This window comes from Salvia splendens, chromosome 4 (assembly GCF_004379255.2).
Source record: "Salvia splendens isolate huo1 chromosome 4, SspV2, whole genome shotgun sequence".
Taxonomy (NCBI): Eukaryota; Viridiplantae; Streptophyta; class Magnoliopsida; order Lamiales; family Lamiaceae; genus Salvia; species Salvia splendens.
Genome location: NC_056035.1, coordinates 18,577,018 through 18,594,120, shown reverse-complemented (window position 1 = coordinate 18,594,120; position 17,103 = coordinate 18,577,018). Strand labels below are relative to the sequence as shown.

Sequence of the window (17,103 nt, the reverse complement as noted above, 5' to 3'; positions counted from 1 at the left end):
GGTGAATTGTCTTCTTGATTCTTGGGCCTGGCTTCTGTCCTGTATTTTTGGTGCCCTCTGTTGACTTTTTTCCTTATCCATTTTCAGAGGAACGATATGCTCTCCAAGCTCGTCGCCGTCGAACTCTCCAAAGCGTCCAACGACTATGCTGAGATGCAGAGGAAATTGGCGGCTGCTTGTCACCGGGCCGAGCAGGCCGAGGCAAACTTTGAGAAAGCCAGAGCTGCTAGGATTTCGGCCCAGGATGAAGCTCAGTTTGCCAAAAACCAGCTCGTCATCCAGCGAGAGCAGACGAAACGGAGTGATGCTGCCGCCGTGGTTGCCCAAGGAGAGGGTCTCCGTGTTTACACGGAGAAACTCTTTTTGAGCAGCCAGTTCTCGGCCTTTGTCGGTAGCCTGGTAAGGCTAATTGCCGATAAGGGCGAGCAGGGGGCCGATGTCGTGCTGCCTCTGTACAGCCGAGAGATAGCAGCTCGGCTTCAGAATCTGCCGCTCCTTGAGGAGCTCGCTTCATCCTCGGTCCTGCTTTCTGCAGACCGAGTCCGGAGTTGTCGAGCTGATCGGGACGAGAACCTGGAGGCTATCTTTGCCTCCGTGGGACCCGTTTCACCCGCTTCGACTTACAACGGAGAGGGTGAGGCCGAGCCGCTGGAGCGGGAGGCCGAAGTCGAGCGAGCCGGGCATCCGGAGGAGGAAGCCGATCAGGAGACGCAGCAGATCGGCTACGGTGGCGCCGAGCAGGCTGAGGAGAGCAAGGAGGCAGAGGCTGAAGCTGAAGCAGATAAGGAGAAGGAAGCTGAACCTCACCGAGAAGGTGGAGACGAAGCTAGCGAAGTATGATTTCGTCTCCCTTCTCTTAGTTTAGTTTCTTCCTTTATGTAAAATGGCCTTGAAGCCCTCCTTGTATAGAAAAATTTTTTTTTTTCTTATGAATGAAAAAATTCTTCTTTCTGCTCTTGTGTCTTCGTATAGCCTTTCGTACTCTCTTACTCCTGTTGTGGTTTACTACCTGCTCGGTAAGCTGAAATGCCGAACTGACGTAGCTGCTTTGTATTCTTAACTCTCAAGGAGCTGGAGGTACTTCACTGGAAGCGGCTGTACTCTTCGGCTTTAGACGAAGCTGAGAAAAGAGCTATAGCCGATCAGACGAAGAATGACGAGCTTCTGGCTCGTTTGGTGAAGCTGGATGCCGATAATAAGGACTTAGAGTCCGATAAGAATGATCTGGAGGCCGAGCTGAATACGACCATTGCTGAGAGGACTGCGTACGAGGATTACATCCGTGTGCGCGGGGGAATGACCATATCAGATGTTCAGAGTCGAGTTGACGAACTGTGGGAGGAATATAATGTACTCCGGAGGAACAATGCGCTGGAGAGCTCGGCTTGCCAACAAGTCGTGACATCATTGCGGCGCTGGGCTTCTCGGTACAACATTGTTCTTTCTCGGCGCCCCTCCATAGAAAGATTCCTTCGGCATATCGTGCCAACAGATGCTCGCACTCCAGATCAAACCTTTGATTCACTTGCTCAAAACCGTACTCCAAGTCAGCAACGAACTCTGGAACAGCCGGAAACGTCAAGACGAGAACAGGCTGAAGTTCGTAGAGGAGCTGTGATTATGAGTGAGCAAGATCAACAAATGCTTCGTGAAGAGACTCTTCGCCGCCGAGGTGCTAGGGCTTCCCGGGCTCAGAGAAGAGGTGGCAGGTCGATTAGAGCATCTCGTCGACCTGCTTATTCTGCAGCTGCCTGGAACGCCCGAACTCAGCTTCACGAGGATTTTGTGAATAGATGGCTCAACTTTAGCAACCCTGGACAGTAGAATAGTCCTTTGTAATAGCGTAACGCCATCTTGTAGGGTAGCGGAGTTGTGTGCCGAACAAGATTTGAAAATGAAATTTTGTTTTTGTTTTCGCTTCTAACACTGTGTATTTACAGCTTAGCGAAAAAAATTTCATCGTACTTGTCCTCGGTCTTATGAAGTAAACTTCTTTGACCGGACTTGTCTTTGGTCTGATGAAATAAACATCTTTGACCGGACTCGTCTTTGGTCTGATGAAATAAACATCTTTGACCGGACTCGTCTTTGGTCTGATGAAATAAACATCTTTGACCGGACTCGTCTTTGGTCTGATGAAATAAACATCTTTGACCGGACTCGTCTTTGGTCTGATGAAATAAACATCTTTGACCGGACTCGTCTTTGGTCTGATGAAATAAACATCTTTGACCGGACTCGTCTTTGGTCTGATGAAATAAACATCTTTGACCGGACTCGTCTTTGTGTTCTAATTTGGCGATTTTCGTCGCCGGGATCGAACTTTCCTTGTCCTAATTCGGCGAGTTTTATCGCGTGGATCGGACTTTCCCAGTTAACCGAAGTGGTCTTATGCAGTAAACCTCTTTGACTAGACATGGTCGTCCTCGGTCTTATGAGGTAAACTGCTTTGACCGAACTTGGTCGTCCTAATTCGGCGAGTTTTATCGCGTGGATTGGACTTTCCCTTGTCCTAATTCAGGCAAGTTTTATCGCGAGAATCGGACTTTTGTTGCAGTTCGTTTCAGACGAAGTGCTTGATTCTTAAGCAGAATTGTGGTCTTGTATCCTCTTTAGAAGCTTTGACACACAATCGTGGGCTTGTTGCAGCTCGTTTCAGACGAACTGCTTGTTTAAGCTGAATTGTGGTCTTGTATCCTCTTTAGAAGCTTTGACGCACAATCGTTGGCTTGTATGTTCTAAAAAGGGGATCAGCCTTTGAAGAACGAGATACCTCAGTTTTATTTGTAAGAGACGACACTCACATAGACAGACACAACGCACGTAGAGACAAGAACAAGTAAAAAACAAAGAAAACACATAAGACTGACTGACCGGACTGTCTCTTACAAATGGAACTTCTTGAGGTTGGAAACGTACCATGTTCGGGGTACTTGTGCTCCTGACGCGTGAGTCAATTTTTAAGACCCTTTGCCGAGGACTTCTGACACCCGATATGGACCTTCCTATGTGGGCTCGAGTTCGCCCAGCTTTTCTGCTCGGCTTACTTCGTTGTTTCTCAAGACGAGATCTCCCACTTGAAATTGCAGCTTCTTCACCCTTTGGTTGTAATACCGGGCTACTTGCTCCTTGTACTTGGCTGCTTTTAGGCAGGCCAATTCTCTTCTTTCTTCGGCAAGATCTAGTTCGGCTCTCAGTCCATCACCATTCATTTCTGAGGAGAAATTGAGTTCGGGGACCGGATATGCCGATCTCAACCGAATCACGGCTTCAGTGCCGTACGCCATCGAGTTCGGCTCCGGTGTGACTTCGGCCATTTCGCCGGCCTCTGATTCCGGCTGCTGTGATTGCTATGCTTGATGGTGCCGAACTGATTGCTTGGCACTTTTAAGCGCAATCTGCGAACACACTTGCTCTTGATCACCTCGGATGACCGCTATCTCTCCTTTAGTGGAGAAGGTGTTCGGCGAGGATGCCTCTGATCGCTATGACCGGGCTTCTTTTTGTCTTCTCTGGATGAGCTGTCTAAAGACCGTTTTCGACGGTCTGCCTCATCGGCACGAGAAAACTTGTCCGCAATGTCCCACATCTCTTGAGCTGTTTGCGGACCGCACTCCACGAGCTTTCTGTAGAGAGCTCCGGGCAGGATTCCATTTTGGAATGCCGAAATGACAAGTAGATCATTGAGATTATCTACTTGTAGGCATTCCTCGTGGAATCTCGTCATAAAATCGCTGATCTTTTCGTCGCGACCTTGACGTATAGAAAGCAGCTGAGCCGAAGTGCTTCTGGCTTCCGCTTTCTGAAAGAACCTCCTGTGGAAAGCATCCATTAGATCTCGGTAGGATCTAATGCTGCCTTGAGGGAGGCTATCGAACCACCTTCTTGCGTTCCCGATTAGCAGCTCGGGAAACAGCTTGCACATGTGGACCTCGTTGAGACCCTGGTTCGCCATGTTATATTGATAGCGTCCCAAGAAATCATGAGGATCCACGAGTCCGTCATAGGTTATCGACGGAGTTCGGTAGTTCTGTGGTAGGGAAGTTCGGGTAATATCGTCCGAGAACGGAGTCCTCAATGCTCCGTACATGGCGAACCCGACATTTCTTCGGTATGGAGGAGACGGAGTTCTCCTGTGATTCCGGTACCGAGGATTCTTTCTTCTGGAAGACACGACACTACTGCGGTAGTGACTGTCTCGTATGGAGGGAGAGGGAGAATCCGCCGTTTTCGCCTCCGGCTGCTTTTGGCTTCTCTGCAGGAAGGTTAAGAATTCCTTCTGCTTTTCAGCCAAAAACAGCTTGACAGCCTCGTTCAAATCGGGCTGCTGGGAAGACTCGGTGTGACGGCTTTTGGAGCGGCTTGTTCCTCCGCCATGAGAACTGGTGGTGGATTTATCCCTAGGCTGTTTTCCAGACCTATGGGATGGATTGGCTTCCTCCTGGTTCTCACGGGCAGGAATACGGGTACTCTGCGATCTGGTATGCATTTTTTGGGTTGAAAAAATGGTCAAAAATTCGCTTTATCACAAATTTGGTTCTCTGTTTCCCACAGACGGCGCCAGTGATGAATCCGCGAATTTTTGATGATGATGAATGCTCGTAAAAATAAATTACGACACAGAGAATTTTACGTGGTTCGATTTACTGAGGTAAATCTACGTCCACGGGGAGAAATGGGGGCAGGTTTGTATTGCTTGATCTGCCAATTACAGCTTACAACACAGACTTGCTATATGATTATTTCTCTAGAGAGATTCTAACCTCTTCTATCAGATCTAAGTTCTATTTATACATTGAACTAAGATCGTGGCTTACATCATCACTCTAGGTCGTGGATGTCGTGTAGGTCATGGCCTAAGATCGTGGCCTGAGTTGACGCCACGTGGTAGTGGGTGTGTTGGAAGTTGTGGAAATCCTGCATGGGTCCACTAACTCCTTGTTCGGTCGAATACTGAGACCGAACTGCTTTGGTTGCCGATCTGAGAGTAGAGCTTGATGCCGACCTGAGAGCAGAGCTTGATTGGTTGGCTTTTACCGAGCTGTAGGCTGAGGCCGAACTCTTTGGTAATGCCGAACTCATCCGAACTCTTTGGTCATGCCGAACTCATACTCTTCCTTGGGCTTCGGGCTGATGGGCCGTCATTGCTGTTGGGCTTGTTTAGTCCGTACCCCATCAATTACAATTTTTTTCTGGTATGATCTCAATCGAATCCTTTTCCCATTTTAAACAAACAAAACAAGGCCACCAAAGTTGACGAGGTTGCTCCATAGGTCGGAACTCCAACCGGGAGTCAATCAATGGCGCGATAATCAATACTTACGCTAACATCGGTTTCATAATAAAGAATCAAAAATTTGAAAGCAAAATTCCAATACTATTCAAAATGAATATGACACCGGACAACAACTTATCGCTCCTGCGACAATGCAAGTGCCCCATCCACATGTCAATCGGGCCAATTCATCGGGTTCAATCTAATATGGTCGAGTTATTTACATACGAGCCATTTGAGTTATAACTTTTTCAACCCTAATTTTACATTTTCGGATTGCAAGATAATCCATTGAGCCTATTAGGTTAAAAGTAATTGTTATAAAGTAATTGTTTTTACGAATAATTTTACATCTATAATAAATGAATACACACTGACACACATGATGTTCTTTGAAGTAACTAGAAAGAGCATGTGACTTTATTTCTCAATCCAACAAGTCCAGATGATTCACTAGATCACATGGCCTAGGAGATCATGAATCTATCAGAAATGGTCGTTGGATACGCTTTTTCTGCTTCAAAACCTCAACCTACTATACTATTGGCTAGTATATGGAAGTAAGGATCGATCCCACGAGGACGGACGTGCTACGAAACTGCATTCAAGATGTTTTGGGAGGGGTTGGCTGTTGCCACGCAACAAGTGGGTCGAGTGTTTAAACTACCGGACTTGAGAAATCAAAACTAGATTACTCTATCAACTGGGTCCAGGAAACGGGAACGTACGGCACATGCATGACTCAGAATGCAAAACTAACTTGAGAAACAAAATCAAACAAATTGGAGATTAAACAGACTTTCCCAAAATGGCCAAACAAACTAGCACAGAAAGAGGTGACCAATTTCCCTTAACTAGTCAGGTGCTGAAAGGTTGCAGAAAAGTAAGAGAACAAAGCAGGGAGAATAGACAGATTGCATATTTGATCCTAACTACTAACAAACTTCATCTTCTTCAGGAATCCAACGAAAAATGAAGAGTAAAACAGAACATCAAACACCATGAAAACAGAGCAAGTTTCAGATCTGGATTCAAACAAGAAATTTAAGACTAAACTCAACAGATCTAAACAAAGGTTGGCCACTTCGGGTAAATGCCGTCGGCAAGATAGTACCCCATTTTATACCGCCGGTTGTTAGCGATGAAGTTGATGGCCGACGCTTTACCATCCAAAACTTCGGCGAAGAGGTCGGATTGGTTGAGCACGTTGACGTCATTGTTCGATCCGGGGACCCTGAAGTACGCATGTCAAATCTATAGCCGGTAGTCGGCAACGGCCTCGAGTATAACGGTGGGGTGGGTGCCTTTATGGCCGCTCGTGTATGACCCCCTACACACCACAGGGCAATTCTTCCATTGCCAATGCATGGAATCGACCCTGCCAAGCATCCCGGGGAATCCGTGCACTTCTTCGTGAAGGTGGAGCAGAAACTGACAATCTGCCGTGCTTGGCTTCCGGAGAAATTCGTCGGTGAAGGCTGCTCGGACGCCTTTGCAGAAGTTCATCAAGCACATTCTCTCAGTGCTTTCTTCAATGTGGAGGTATTCGTCGAACAAATCCGTCGTTTGTCTAGTAGCAAGCTAACGAATTGCTGTAGTACATTTCTGCAGCGTCTTGTAGCTGGGACGGCCAACGGCGTCGAACCCTTCTTGGAAGAACTCTTCCCGGGCTGCTAATGTATTTGCGATGTGGAGAAATAACAGTTTCTGCATGAGGAAACGGCGACGGAAGTAGGTATCTCCCTATACCGGGTTATCACAGAAGTAGTCGCGTACTAACCTTGCGGTGGCTTCCTCCCGGTTACGATGGATGTAAGTTCGGGATCGTCTTTGGGGCGGCGCGGCTTCCTCCGCCTCCCTACGTTGATCTTCTTCAAGCGATTCTTCCATTATTCGACGCATTTGTTCAAATGGATCCATGAATGGATTAAATTTGGGAGAAGAATAAAAGAGATGATTTGAGATAAAAATTGGAGACGAATGAGAGATTATTTGAGAAGAATAGATGTGTGTGTGTGTGTGTGAAAGAGGAGTATTTATAGAATAAAAAATAATTTTTTTTAAAATGACCGTTATTTATTTTTATTTTTTTTTAAATATTTTTTTATTAAATTCGAATTTTAAAAAAATGATTTATTGCATCAGTGTGACGAAGCCCACTCGCGGGCAGGTGAGTGGGCGTCACTTGTGGCGCCAGCGCGCGCCACGTCGCGCGGGCGAACGGCTCGCCATCCGTCTCGGTGGGACGGGTGTTTCGGCGGGATGGTGACGAGACGGGACGCTGCAACGCGTCCCATTTCCGTCTCGTCTCGGAGGGACGAAATAAGAGACACCCGCGAGATGCGTTGCAGGTGCTCTTAATATTTTCCAATAATTATGGGAATTTTTTTTCTATCAGAAATCTAACAATAAAGTACTCCGTATACATGAAATGCGTTATCTGAAATTATGAATCACGGTAAACTGAATTTCTTGTTTGTTTTTTACTGATGAATGTTAGTAGATTCTAAGGTAGACGGAAGAAAGATTGTCTGATAAGGTTTGCAGTTTAGGCCTCCAACAATATGCTTATTTTATATATGCCACAAACAAAAAATGAACAAAAAAACAAAAAGAAAATGCTAGTGATTGGTAGTGAAGTGGGTGGCCGGAGTGATGGAAGCGAACTTAGCCAGCTCCTGAGGCAGAAACGGCCCAGCGCCGTCTCCGCCCATGCCGAGAAAATCCCTCGTGAAACCATGCAAATTAGCTGCGCCACCGAGACTGTTGCTGAAATTCATGATATTATTAGCGGCGGGATTCTCAAACACCCGATGCAGCTCGCTGGACGACGACGTCGCGGTCATTAGCCCGACCGCGTTGCCGAAGAAGGCCGGGCTACTCTTTGTGGACCCCATCTGTGCTGCGAAGAAGGCCGGGCTACTCTTTGTGGACCCCATCTGTGCTGCTTTCTGCAGTAGCGCCGTGGCGGAGTTGTGGCTGTTGGAGTAGATTGAAGCGAGAGAATCCGGCATCGTGGTCGCGGTTGCGGTCTCCTCCTTCATCATCCCTTGCAGTGGGGATAAGGAAAGATTTGCGTAGTTAACCATGGATGGATTGGAGGTGAAGAGGTTGTTGGACGCCATCTGAACGATGTCGTTTGATGAAGGTATGAACATGTTTGAATTGTTATCAGAGCTAGCCTGATCCAGCCAAAGCGACAGCCTCGGCTTCTGCTGATTTGGATTTCCGAAATTGTTCATCAAATTCCCACATAAATCATTCAGATTGCTGGGGGTAACGACAACCCTGGCGCTCTCCTCCGCGAGGGCGTCGCAGAAAGCGCGGTGGGTGATGAAACTGTCCTTTCTGTAAAATATATAAATGATTTATAAATTATTAATTGGAAAGCTCATGATGAGCATTAATTGATGGAAATAATACCTGGAGAAGAGGGTTCCGCAGTCGCATTTGTACTCTCTGGTGCCGCAGGTCTTGGAGTGAGCCTTCCAGTCCGACTGCACCGCGTATTTCTTAGAGCATTTCTCGCACTTCCACTTCTTCTCGCCGTGCTTGCGGCTGAAGTGCTTCTTGATCCCGGTGAGGTCGCCCAGGGCCCGGCCGGGGTCGTGGTGGACGCAGCTCTTCTCCGGACAGATGTACACCTTTTTCTTGATTTGGTCCTTGTTAGCTCTTTGTTTCAGCTTCCATGGCAGATTGTGGCCTCTCCTGTGCAGCTGCAGATTCTGGTCTCGCTGAAAGCCTTTGTTGCAGATTTCGCAGATGAATCGGTTGGTCGCCATAAGCGTCTTCGGCGAGAGCGCGATGACTTCCGCATCTGGATCTATGTATACATGTATAAATTCATCAATAGGCTTGAACGGAATTGGAATTAATGACACGTACCTGGCGTGCCGGGGAGATTTCTTCGCTTTTTAGCAGAGGGGGGTTTGGAGTTAGGGTTTATTTGGGGAGAAAACACATCAGCAGACATCATTTGATGAAGTGTAATTTGGGAGAAGGAGAGTAAAACAAGCAAGCTCTCCAAATACAAACAGATGGATGCTTTCGTGAGTATTCCAAACTAAGGAGACGAAAACACACAAGAACAAGACCACAAATTATAGTATACTACTTTCTAATAAGGTTTTGAAACACACCACAAGAATACAACTCACAAGAATGACTTAATTCGACGTCTTGCTCACAGAGATCTGTTGGAGGCTTTGTTTGATTTCAACACAAAAACACCAAAGAATATCACTCTATCCTAAAGAGAATATTTCCAAGCAACCCTCTCTCTCTCTCTCTGGCAATTAAGCTTCCTATCTCTTTATCTCTTAAATTCAAACTTGGTCAGCCATACAAATAGGAGATGGGGCCATCTCTCTCTCTCTCTCTAGATAGATAGATACACTTGTTTGTACGTATGCATTGGCTGTATGCTGCTTGTAACCAGAATGTGTAGAGCTGTGTGTCATCCGTGGTTTTTCGAGCTGATTTTATTAATTTATTATATTATCAACACCCTATAAATATTTAAATATATGTATTTTTCCGTTTATATTAGTAGTATAGATATTCAATACTATTTCCCCTCTCCTACCTAAGATTTTTTCGCCCTTGTTTTAGAAAAATGATACTAATATGTATAAGGAACCAAAAAATTGTTTGTTTGTACGCATTGGCTAGGACAGAGGGAGTAGTAGTTTGCTTATATTTGTACAATAGTCTCTCTATAGGTATGGCAATTGGCTATATGCAGCATGCATATATTTCTTTTTCGTTTTTACTTTTATTTTTTGAATCGTTTCAAATTGGACAATAAGTAATTTTATGCACATTTAAAATGTTAAATACTATGTAAACATATAGAAAAGGGTAAATATATGGAACCAAAAATTGAAAAAGGCGTGCCTAAAATAGAGTGAGAAAGGTCAAACGGGAAATGGTTTTAAGTTTCAACTTTTTGACAAACATAGGGCTCTCAGGCTCTGTGACATGTAGGCAAATAGATTTCTAATTTCAATACTTTTGGGTTCACACTTTTAGATCTCAAAGAAATAATATACTAGTGAAAAAGGAGTAATTTGTAAAAAGTGTGTTAGCTTTTTTGCTCGTGTGTTGGCGAATAAAATCATTACGACATAATTAAAAGTTTGAATATTTTATTCGATAATTGCAGATGCAAATATTAGTATATGAGAATAGAATACTAGTATACTTGCTAATGCTACCATTGTTTGATGATAAAGTAATTTATAAGTGGAGGAGCAGTGTCAGAATGAGTTTTTGCAATTCCCGATGAGGTTCCAGCCATCCGTGACCTAAGGGACCCATTATCAATCTCAAGTAGTATGATGTGATGACTATGTTGACAGCATCCGCAGTAGCGCATATTAAGTAGTACGTTAGATAGGATTAGCGGGATCGTGTCCATTGTAACAGCGGATGAGAGATAGGACGTCCCGAAGTAGGACGAGCGCTCGTCCACCCCCGAAACCGGATGTCCTGATTTTTTTATTTTTTTATTTATATTTAATATTTACAACTCATTTTATATATTTGATAAACACTAATAATTAAAATGATGTATTGTATTTTTTAATTTGTTTTATTGGCTAGGGCATCGGCTAGTCCTAGTGCTAGGCTATTATTGTGCAGTGGGATGTCCTAGTGATGTGACCGTACAGTAGGATATTCTAGTGACATGAGAGGAGGTGTTTTTGGGATGTCCTATTACTAAGCTATTGAGTTGTCTGTCCTACTGTAGATGGTCTTATAAATATGTAAGTATATTTGAATCAGTGGAGTCTTTGTTAAGAGAAATGGAGAATTATATTATTGTCTACTCATAGCATAGATATAGTCAGGTTTAACAATTTTATAACATAAACTTATTGAACATTCAATTTGTTAGGAGAAATAGAGAATTATACCACTCATACCGTTATAATAGTTAGGAAATTTAATTTTAGTATTCCAGCTAAAATTAAATGACTTTAACAAAAGCTTCCCAAAAAAAATAAAATATTAAGTATAGTGGAGAACTGTGTTCTCAACTTAAAATTATCTCTTTGCACCCTCAATTTTGATATTTTAAAAATTTTCTAATACAATTATGTAAATAATTGCGTCTCTAATTTTATATTATTATAAGATAAATTTCTTGTAGTTAATGAAGTTGAATTACCACACTCATAAGTCATAACACATAAGTTCAATGTGCTATGTTAAAACGACATAATTTTGGATTGGTATGTAACTCGTTGGTATTTGATAACAATTAGGAATTTGTTAAGTTTTGTTTTACAAGTTTATGCTTGAGATTAACTTGATTGTTAGTTATACCAAATTTGGACCACTCCGTTGAGTTGAAATTGACGCTTGAGTAGCTTGAAAATACTTATTTTATTTTCTATAAGTTGAAATTGAACCGAATTTTAAAGCCTATTGAACCATAAACATTCCAATCTTGATTTTATGTATAAAAATTTATAAAACTATAGGCTTGATTTTAATATGATAAGAGGACACATGCATGTTCCTGAATCCCGATCGTCTCATAATTTTACCAGTGGTCTATTCACTTTCAACGCAAGCTTGAAATTTTCCTCATAAATTTTGTGGTTCACGATTTAATCAAGAGGAATCATATATATCCATATAGTGATATAGATGTGGTCCATCAATCTCTATTATCTCACTCAATAACATATACAGTACTAGTATTTTTTTAATGGTGAAAAGAATATTAGTATTATCTACAATAGAGGTTTGAAAATATATTATCAAGATATGCCTATAATAAAGAATTAGATGAGCAATATACTCCCCCGTCCCACAAAGATTGTCTCACTTTGACCGGGCACGTGTTTTAAGAAATGTAATGAAAAGTGAGTTGAAAAAAGTTAGTGGAATATAAGTCCTACTTTTATATAATAAAATGTGAGTAGGAATAAGTTAGTATAATATGAATTCTACTGCAAAAAATGGTAAAAAAGTGAAATGAGACAAATTTTATGGGACGGACGAAAATGGAAAAATAGAACAATCTTTGTGCAACGGAGGGAGTATAATTTTAACTGTTTTTGGCAGCAAGCACTTGGATCTTACTACAAAACGAATTATTCTCCTCTCACATGTCCACTACCATACCCATATCTGTATCACACTAATTCTCTTCTCTCTCTCCCTGTATAATGATTCTATGTCTAAATTGTATGCTTTGACCAATTGTTCATAAGTTCACTGCAAATAACGTTTTTATTGTTGGTGCCCAGATAAAATAAGGAAATGCAAATGAAAACATCTTAAAAAAGCAAAAAATTAAGGTAATTTATCTTCAACTTAGGAACACCTTATTTTGCATCCAAAATTGTATTATTTTCAAATAAATTTAACGGATATACATAATTGCTTCTCTATTTTGTGTCCTCAAAAAATACATTGTTTAAAATCTTTCTTGGTTTGAATATTAATTTGGTTGTCTATATATATGTCTTAGAGATATATAAAAAGTTAATGTTAATCATCATCAAATCCTTACTAGCCAAAAGTTTCGAATAAAATTGCATGAAAATAATAAAATACAAGCACTTGTTGCTTAATTATACTATGTCTATAAGTAAATTGGTTGGTGATGAATAATCAATTAGACATGCACATGCATATGTACGTAGGGACATATTGGACCTAAAAATTTGCCTACAAAAAAATTAAAATAAGCCCTGATTTCGAGGGTGAAATTGAAATTGACGGATTAAGATTTGATTTGCTGTCGTCCGACCACATACGACATTACTTCCATCCATAACTTTCCTATTCCCTATATATAACTCTTCTACGCAACACAATATTTATTCTTAATTTGATGTGCTGCAAATTTTTAATTGATGATGGGAATTATTAGTTGAAAATTTGCAGCCTAAAACGCGTTCTAATGTCGCATTTTCAAGGCGCCTATAGAAATTAGTAAAACCCTACTACCAAGAAATTTGGGTCCATCATCAAACCCTATGCAATTCCTTATACACATTATTTAGTAGAGTAATATATTACGACCTTTAGGGCATTCGAAACGCGTCTCGTTGCGATCCCTATCTCGTCTCGGAGAGACGAGACGGGAGCGAGACAGTGTTGCGGGCACCATCTCGTCCCCATCCCGTCCCGTAACTCGTATCAGAGAGACACTCGGCGAGCTGTCTCGCCACGCACGTTGGCGACGTGGCGAGCTGCGGTTCGTCCGTGACGCCCACTCTCCGGCCCGCGAGTGGACGTCGTTTATTTGCGTTGAAAATGTATTTTTTATTGTTTTTTTAAAAAAATTCAGAAAAAATTCGAAAAAAAATTCCCAAAATTATACTAGCCGTTTTTAGCCGTTTTTGACAAATTTTTTTATTATTTTTTTATTATTTTTAAGCCCTCAATCACTTCTATAAATATCAAATCATTCCCACAAATTAATCCACAAAAAAAAACTCTCTATTCTCACTCAAACACTCTCAAACACTCTACATTCTTCATCTCAAAACATTATTCTTCTCCAAAAATTAATTCATTCATAGATCCATTTGAGCAAATGCGTCGAATAATGGAAGAATCGCTAGCAGAAGATCGACGTCGGGAGGAGGAGAAAGCCGCGACGCCTCAAAGACGATCCCGGACTTACATCCATCGTAACCGGGAGGAACCCGCCGCAAGGAAGAAATTAAGTTATGTATTTTTAATATTTTTTAAAGATTTTAATTATGTGTTTTTTAATTTTTTTTAGAATTTGAAGTTGTAATTTTATTTTGTTTAATGAAGGGTGTTTTTATTGATTGAATTTGTTGGAAATAAAAATAAAAAATGAAATTGAATGAATAGTTAAGAGATGAGATGGTTAAGAGACGGATAAGAGATTGAGGGTTGCAGATGATGTCTCTTAGTTAAGAGACGGGGTGAAAAGCACATTGGGGCCCATGAATATTTAGAGATGAGACGGTTAAGAGACGGATAAGAGACAGTGTTGCGGATGACCTAATGAGCTAACACAAGACTCTAAAGAGATCTTGGCTTTAATTTCGTTGTGGTGGAGTAAGTGTAGTATATTGTCTAAATTTAATCATAGAATTTCCTCAAATTTAATGGAGCCAAAGCATGAATTTTATAACAATGCATTAGAGCATCCACATCCGTGCTATTTGGCAAGAGCACGGATGTGGGCCCGGATCCACTTTTATTAATTTTTTACTCCATGTTCTTCCCCAAGAGCACAACACCCACATACATGCTCTTCCGCAAGAACATGCTCAAGGGTCCCACCATTCTATTATTCAATTTAAATAAAAACATTTCCACAATATTAAAATGCATTAAAAATACCCGGAATACTTTTACAAATTAAAAAAAATTAAAAATTTCATAATTAAGGTCTTAAAAATTAAAAATTACATAATTTAAATCATAAAAATTAAAAATTACATAATTAAATTCATAAAATTAAAAAAACCCACTACTCGTGGCCGAATTTCACCCAAATGGATGATGAATGTGTGTATTTATAGATGATTTTGGGATTAATTTTTTAAAAAAAATTCAAAATAATTTAAAAAAAAACGGTAATAAAATGACTATATTTTTGGGAATCAGAAAATATATATTTTTTCAATTTTTGGTATTATTTTCAACTTTAAAAAAAAGAAAAAAAATGCCAACGGCCAATAGAAACACGCCACGTCGCTCTGCTCAGCGGCACAGACGTGCTTTATGTATCGAGCAGAGCCGTGCTGTTGGTAAGAGCACAGCAACGGACAGGGGCGTGCCGTGCCAGCGGCACGGACTCCGTCCTCCTCAGCGAGCACCGCTTTGGATGCTCACTATTCTGAAAAAATGACGTAAATTTGTACCTTCATTGGAACCTTAGGCTGTACAATGACGCCAGAAAACACCATAAAATCTGATGGAGGAATCTCTAACACATTGGTCCCATTATTCTTTCTGTATTTTTTTCTTTTGCTCAAATTAATCATTATTTGTGAATACATATAATGGAGAGAATCATATATACTCATATCCTACAAACAACAAGAAAATTGTGGGAAAAGATCAAATAAAACACAAATTCGATCAATGTGCACCTCCAAGATTTAGTTATGACACGAGTTTTAAGAAATTTGTGGAGTGTGTAATAAATGAAGTGAGGTAGTGGTTGTTGGAGTGTGTAATAATTGAAGTGAGTTAGTGGAAAGTGAAACCCTTTTAACTTTTTGTATGTTTAGAATTTTATTTTGTTTTATTTTTATAAAAGTAATGACATTTGAGTCTAAATTTGATGAATAATGAGGTTAAATTTTATGTCCAAATATTATAGATTCTAAATGTGACTCTTAAATTGAGACGGATTTAAATGACAAAATGTGACAAAATGGGATAGAGGGAGTATAAATTTTAGTTTGGTACGGTAGTGATTAGTTGCTCTTTGAGGATCCAAGATCTTTCTAGTTGCGTATATTTAAGGAAGAATCACATCATGCAAGATAATATACTACTACCATATAGGCATATACAAGAATAAAAGAAAATAAAGCAAAAAAAAGATGGTACTACATATTTTAACTATTTAATTAGGCTTAGCGTACCGGCGCTTCTTAAGCATATATCGGCATGCTCTATTGTCTAATTAAAGTCTAATACGTGGGATTATTTTTTATTTTTTTCGTATTTTACTTCTTATTGATGTAATATAGATATTGTTCAAAAGCATATGATAATGTAAAGACTGAATACTGAATGTTCATCATTGTAAATATTTTTACTCTTTAAAATTGTAATATGCTTTAATTAAGATAAATGTTATAGTCTTAACACATAATCCATGTATTGGAAGTGGGTAAATTTTCATTTTGAAATTTGTATTAAGAAACCTGATCAATTTCCACCTACTCGTTCTGTCTAATTCCTAAAAAATACGTTCAAAAAAATTCATTCAAATTATTACTTTTCCCGAGTGTAACAAATAACATACTATAACAATGAAGCACAACTTAATTGGTAAGACGTTTCTCCTCTAATTGATAAGTCGAAGGTTTGAATCATCACGTGGACAAATAGAGAACCATTAATAATCTTTTTAAAAAATAAACAACATAACTAAGTACTCCAAATAATTGGGCAAAGATTCCACACATATACAAGAATAATCAGTGGAAATTAAGATTTGGCCTAAGGTGGGATACAAGTACACATAACACACATAGTAGTGTAAAATAAGGGAGTTTTTTTTTGAGAAAGTAAAATAAGAGAGTTAGGTCATCCGCAACGCGTCTCGCCGAGCGGCTCGTCCTTCCGAGACGGCTGGCGCGCGCTGGCACTAGGCGTGACGCCCACTCGCCGGCCCGCGAGTGGGCGTCGGCACGCTGACGCAATAAATTATTTTTTTTAAATTCAATTTTAATAAAAAAAATATATAAAAATTAAAAAACGGTAATATGACCTTTCAACGGTTATTTTTTAATATTTTTTTAATATTATTTTTTTTATTCTATAAATACTCTTCTTTCATTATCATTACACACACAAACACACATCTATTCTTCTCAAATCATCTCTTTCCTCTCCAATTTTCATCTCAAATCATCTCTTTTATTCTTCTGTCAAATTTAAATCATCTATGGATCCATTTGAGCAAATGCGTCTCATAATGGAAGAATCCCTAGCAGAAGATCGACGTCGGGAGGAGGAGGAATCCGCGGCGCCTCCAAGGCGATCCCGGGCTTACATCCATCGTAACCGGGAGGAAGTCGTCGCAAGGTTGGTATGCGACTACTTTTGTGACAACCCGGTATGGGGAGAGACCTACTTCCGTC

The 17,103-nt window shown here is 40.7% G+C and overlaps 1 protein-coding gene across 2 annotated transcripts; it reads right to left on the bottom strand.

Moving 5' to 3' along the window:
* Positions 1–7,822: 7,822 nt before the first annotated feature.
* LOC121801190 (zinc finger protein JACKDAW-like) lies at positions 7,823–9,592 on the bottom strand. 2 transcript variants are annotated; one of them, XM_042200640.1, is made up of 3 exons: positions 9,161–9,592; positions 8,699–9,092; positions 7,823–8,623 (listed from the first exon to the last, which is right to left on the bottom strand). In XM_042200640.1, exons 1-3 carry the CDS (start codon positions 9,249–9,251, stop codon positions 7,897–7,899), a joined length of 1,212 nt encoding a protein of 403 aa, XP_042056574.1. In that variant the 5' UTR covers positions 9,252–9,592; the 3' UTR covers positions 7,823–7,896. The 2 variants fall into 2 exon arrangements, with proteins under 2 accessions (XP_042056574.1, XP_042056573.1); XM_042200639.1 differs by having other exon boundaries at positions 8,699–9,098; positions 9,161–9,591.
* Between the last annotated feature and the right edge of the window lie 7,511 nt (positions 9,593–17,103).

What these genes read in the sequence shown, in the direction of transcription:
- LOC121801190 (XM_042200639.1), bottom strand. Translation starts at nt 9,251, where the DNA reads ATGATGTCTGCTGATGTGTTTTCTCCCCAAATAAACCCTAACTCCAAA. An exon ending in AAATCTCCCCGGCACGCCAG is followed by an intron (nt 9,099 to 9,160) that starts GTACGTGTCATT and finishes ATGTATACATAG; the next exon opens with ATCCAGATGCGGAAGTCATC. An exon ending in TGCGGAACCCTCTTCTCCAG is followed by an intron (nt 8,624 to 8,698) that starts GTATTATTTCCA and finishes TATATTTTACAG; the next exon opens with AAAGGACAGTTTCATCACCC.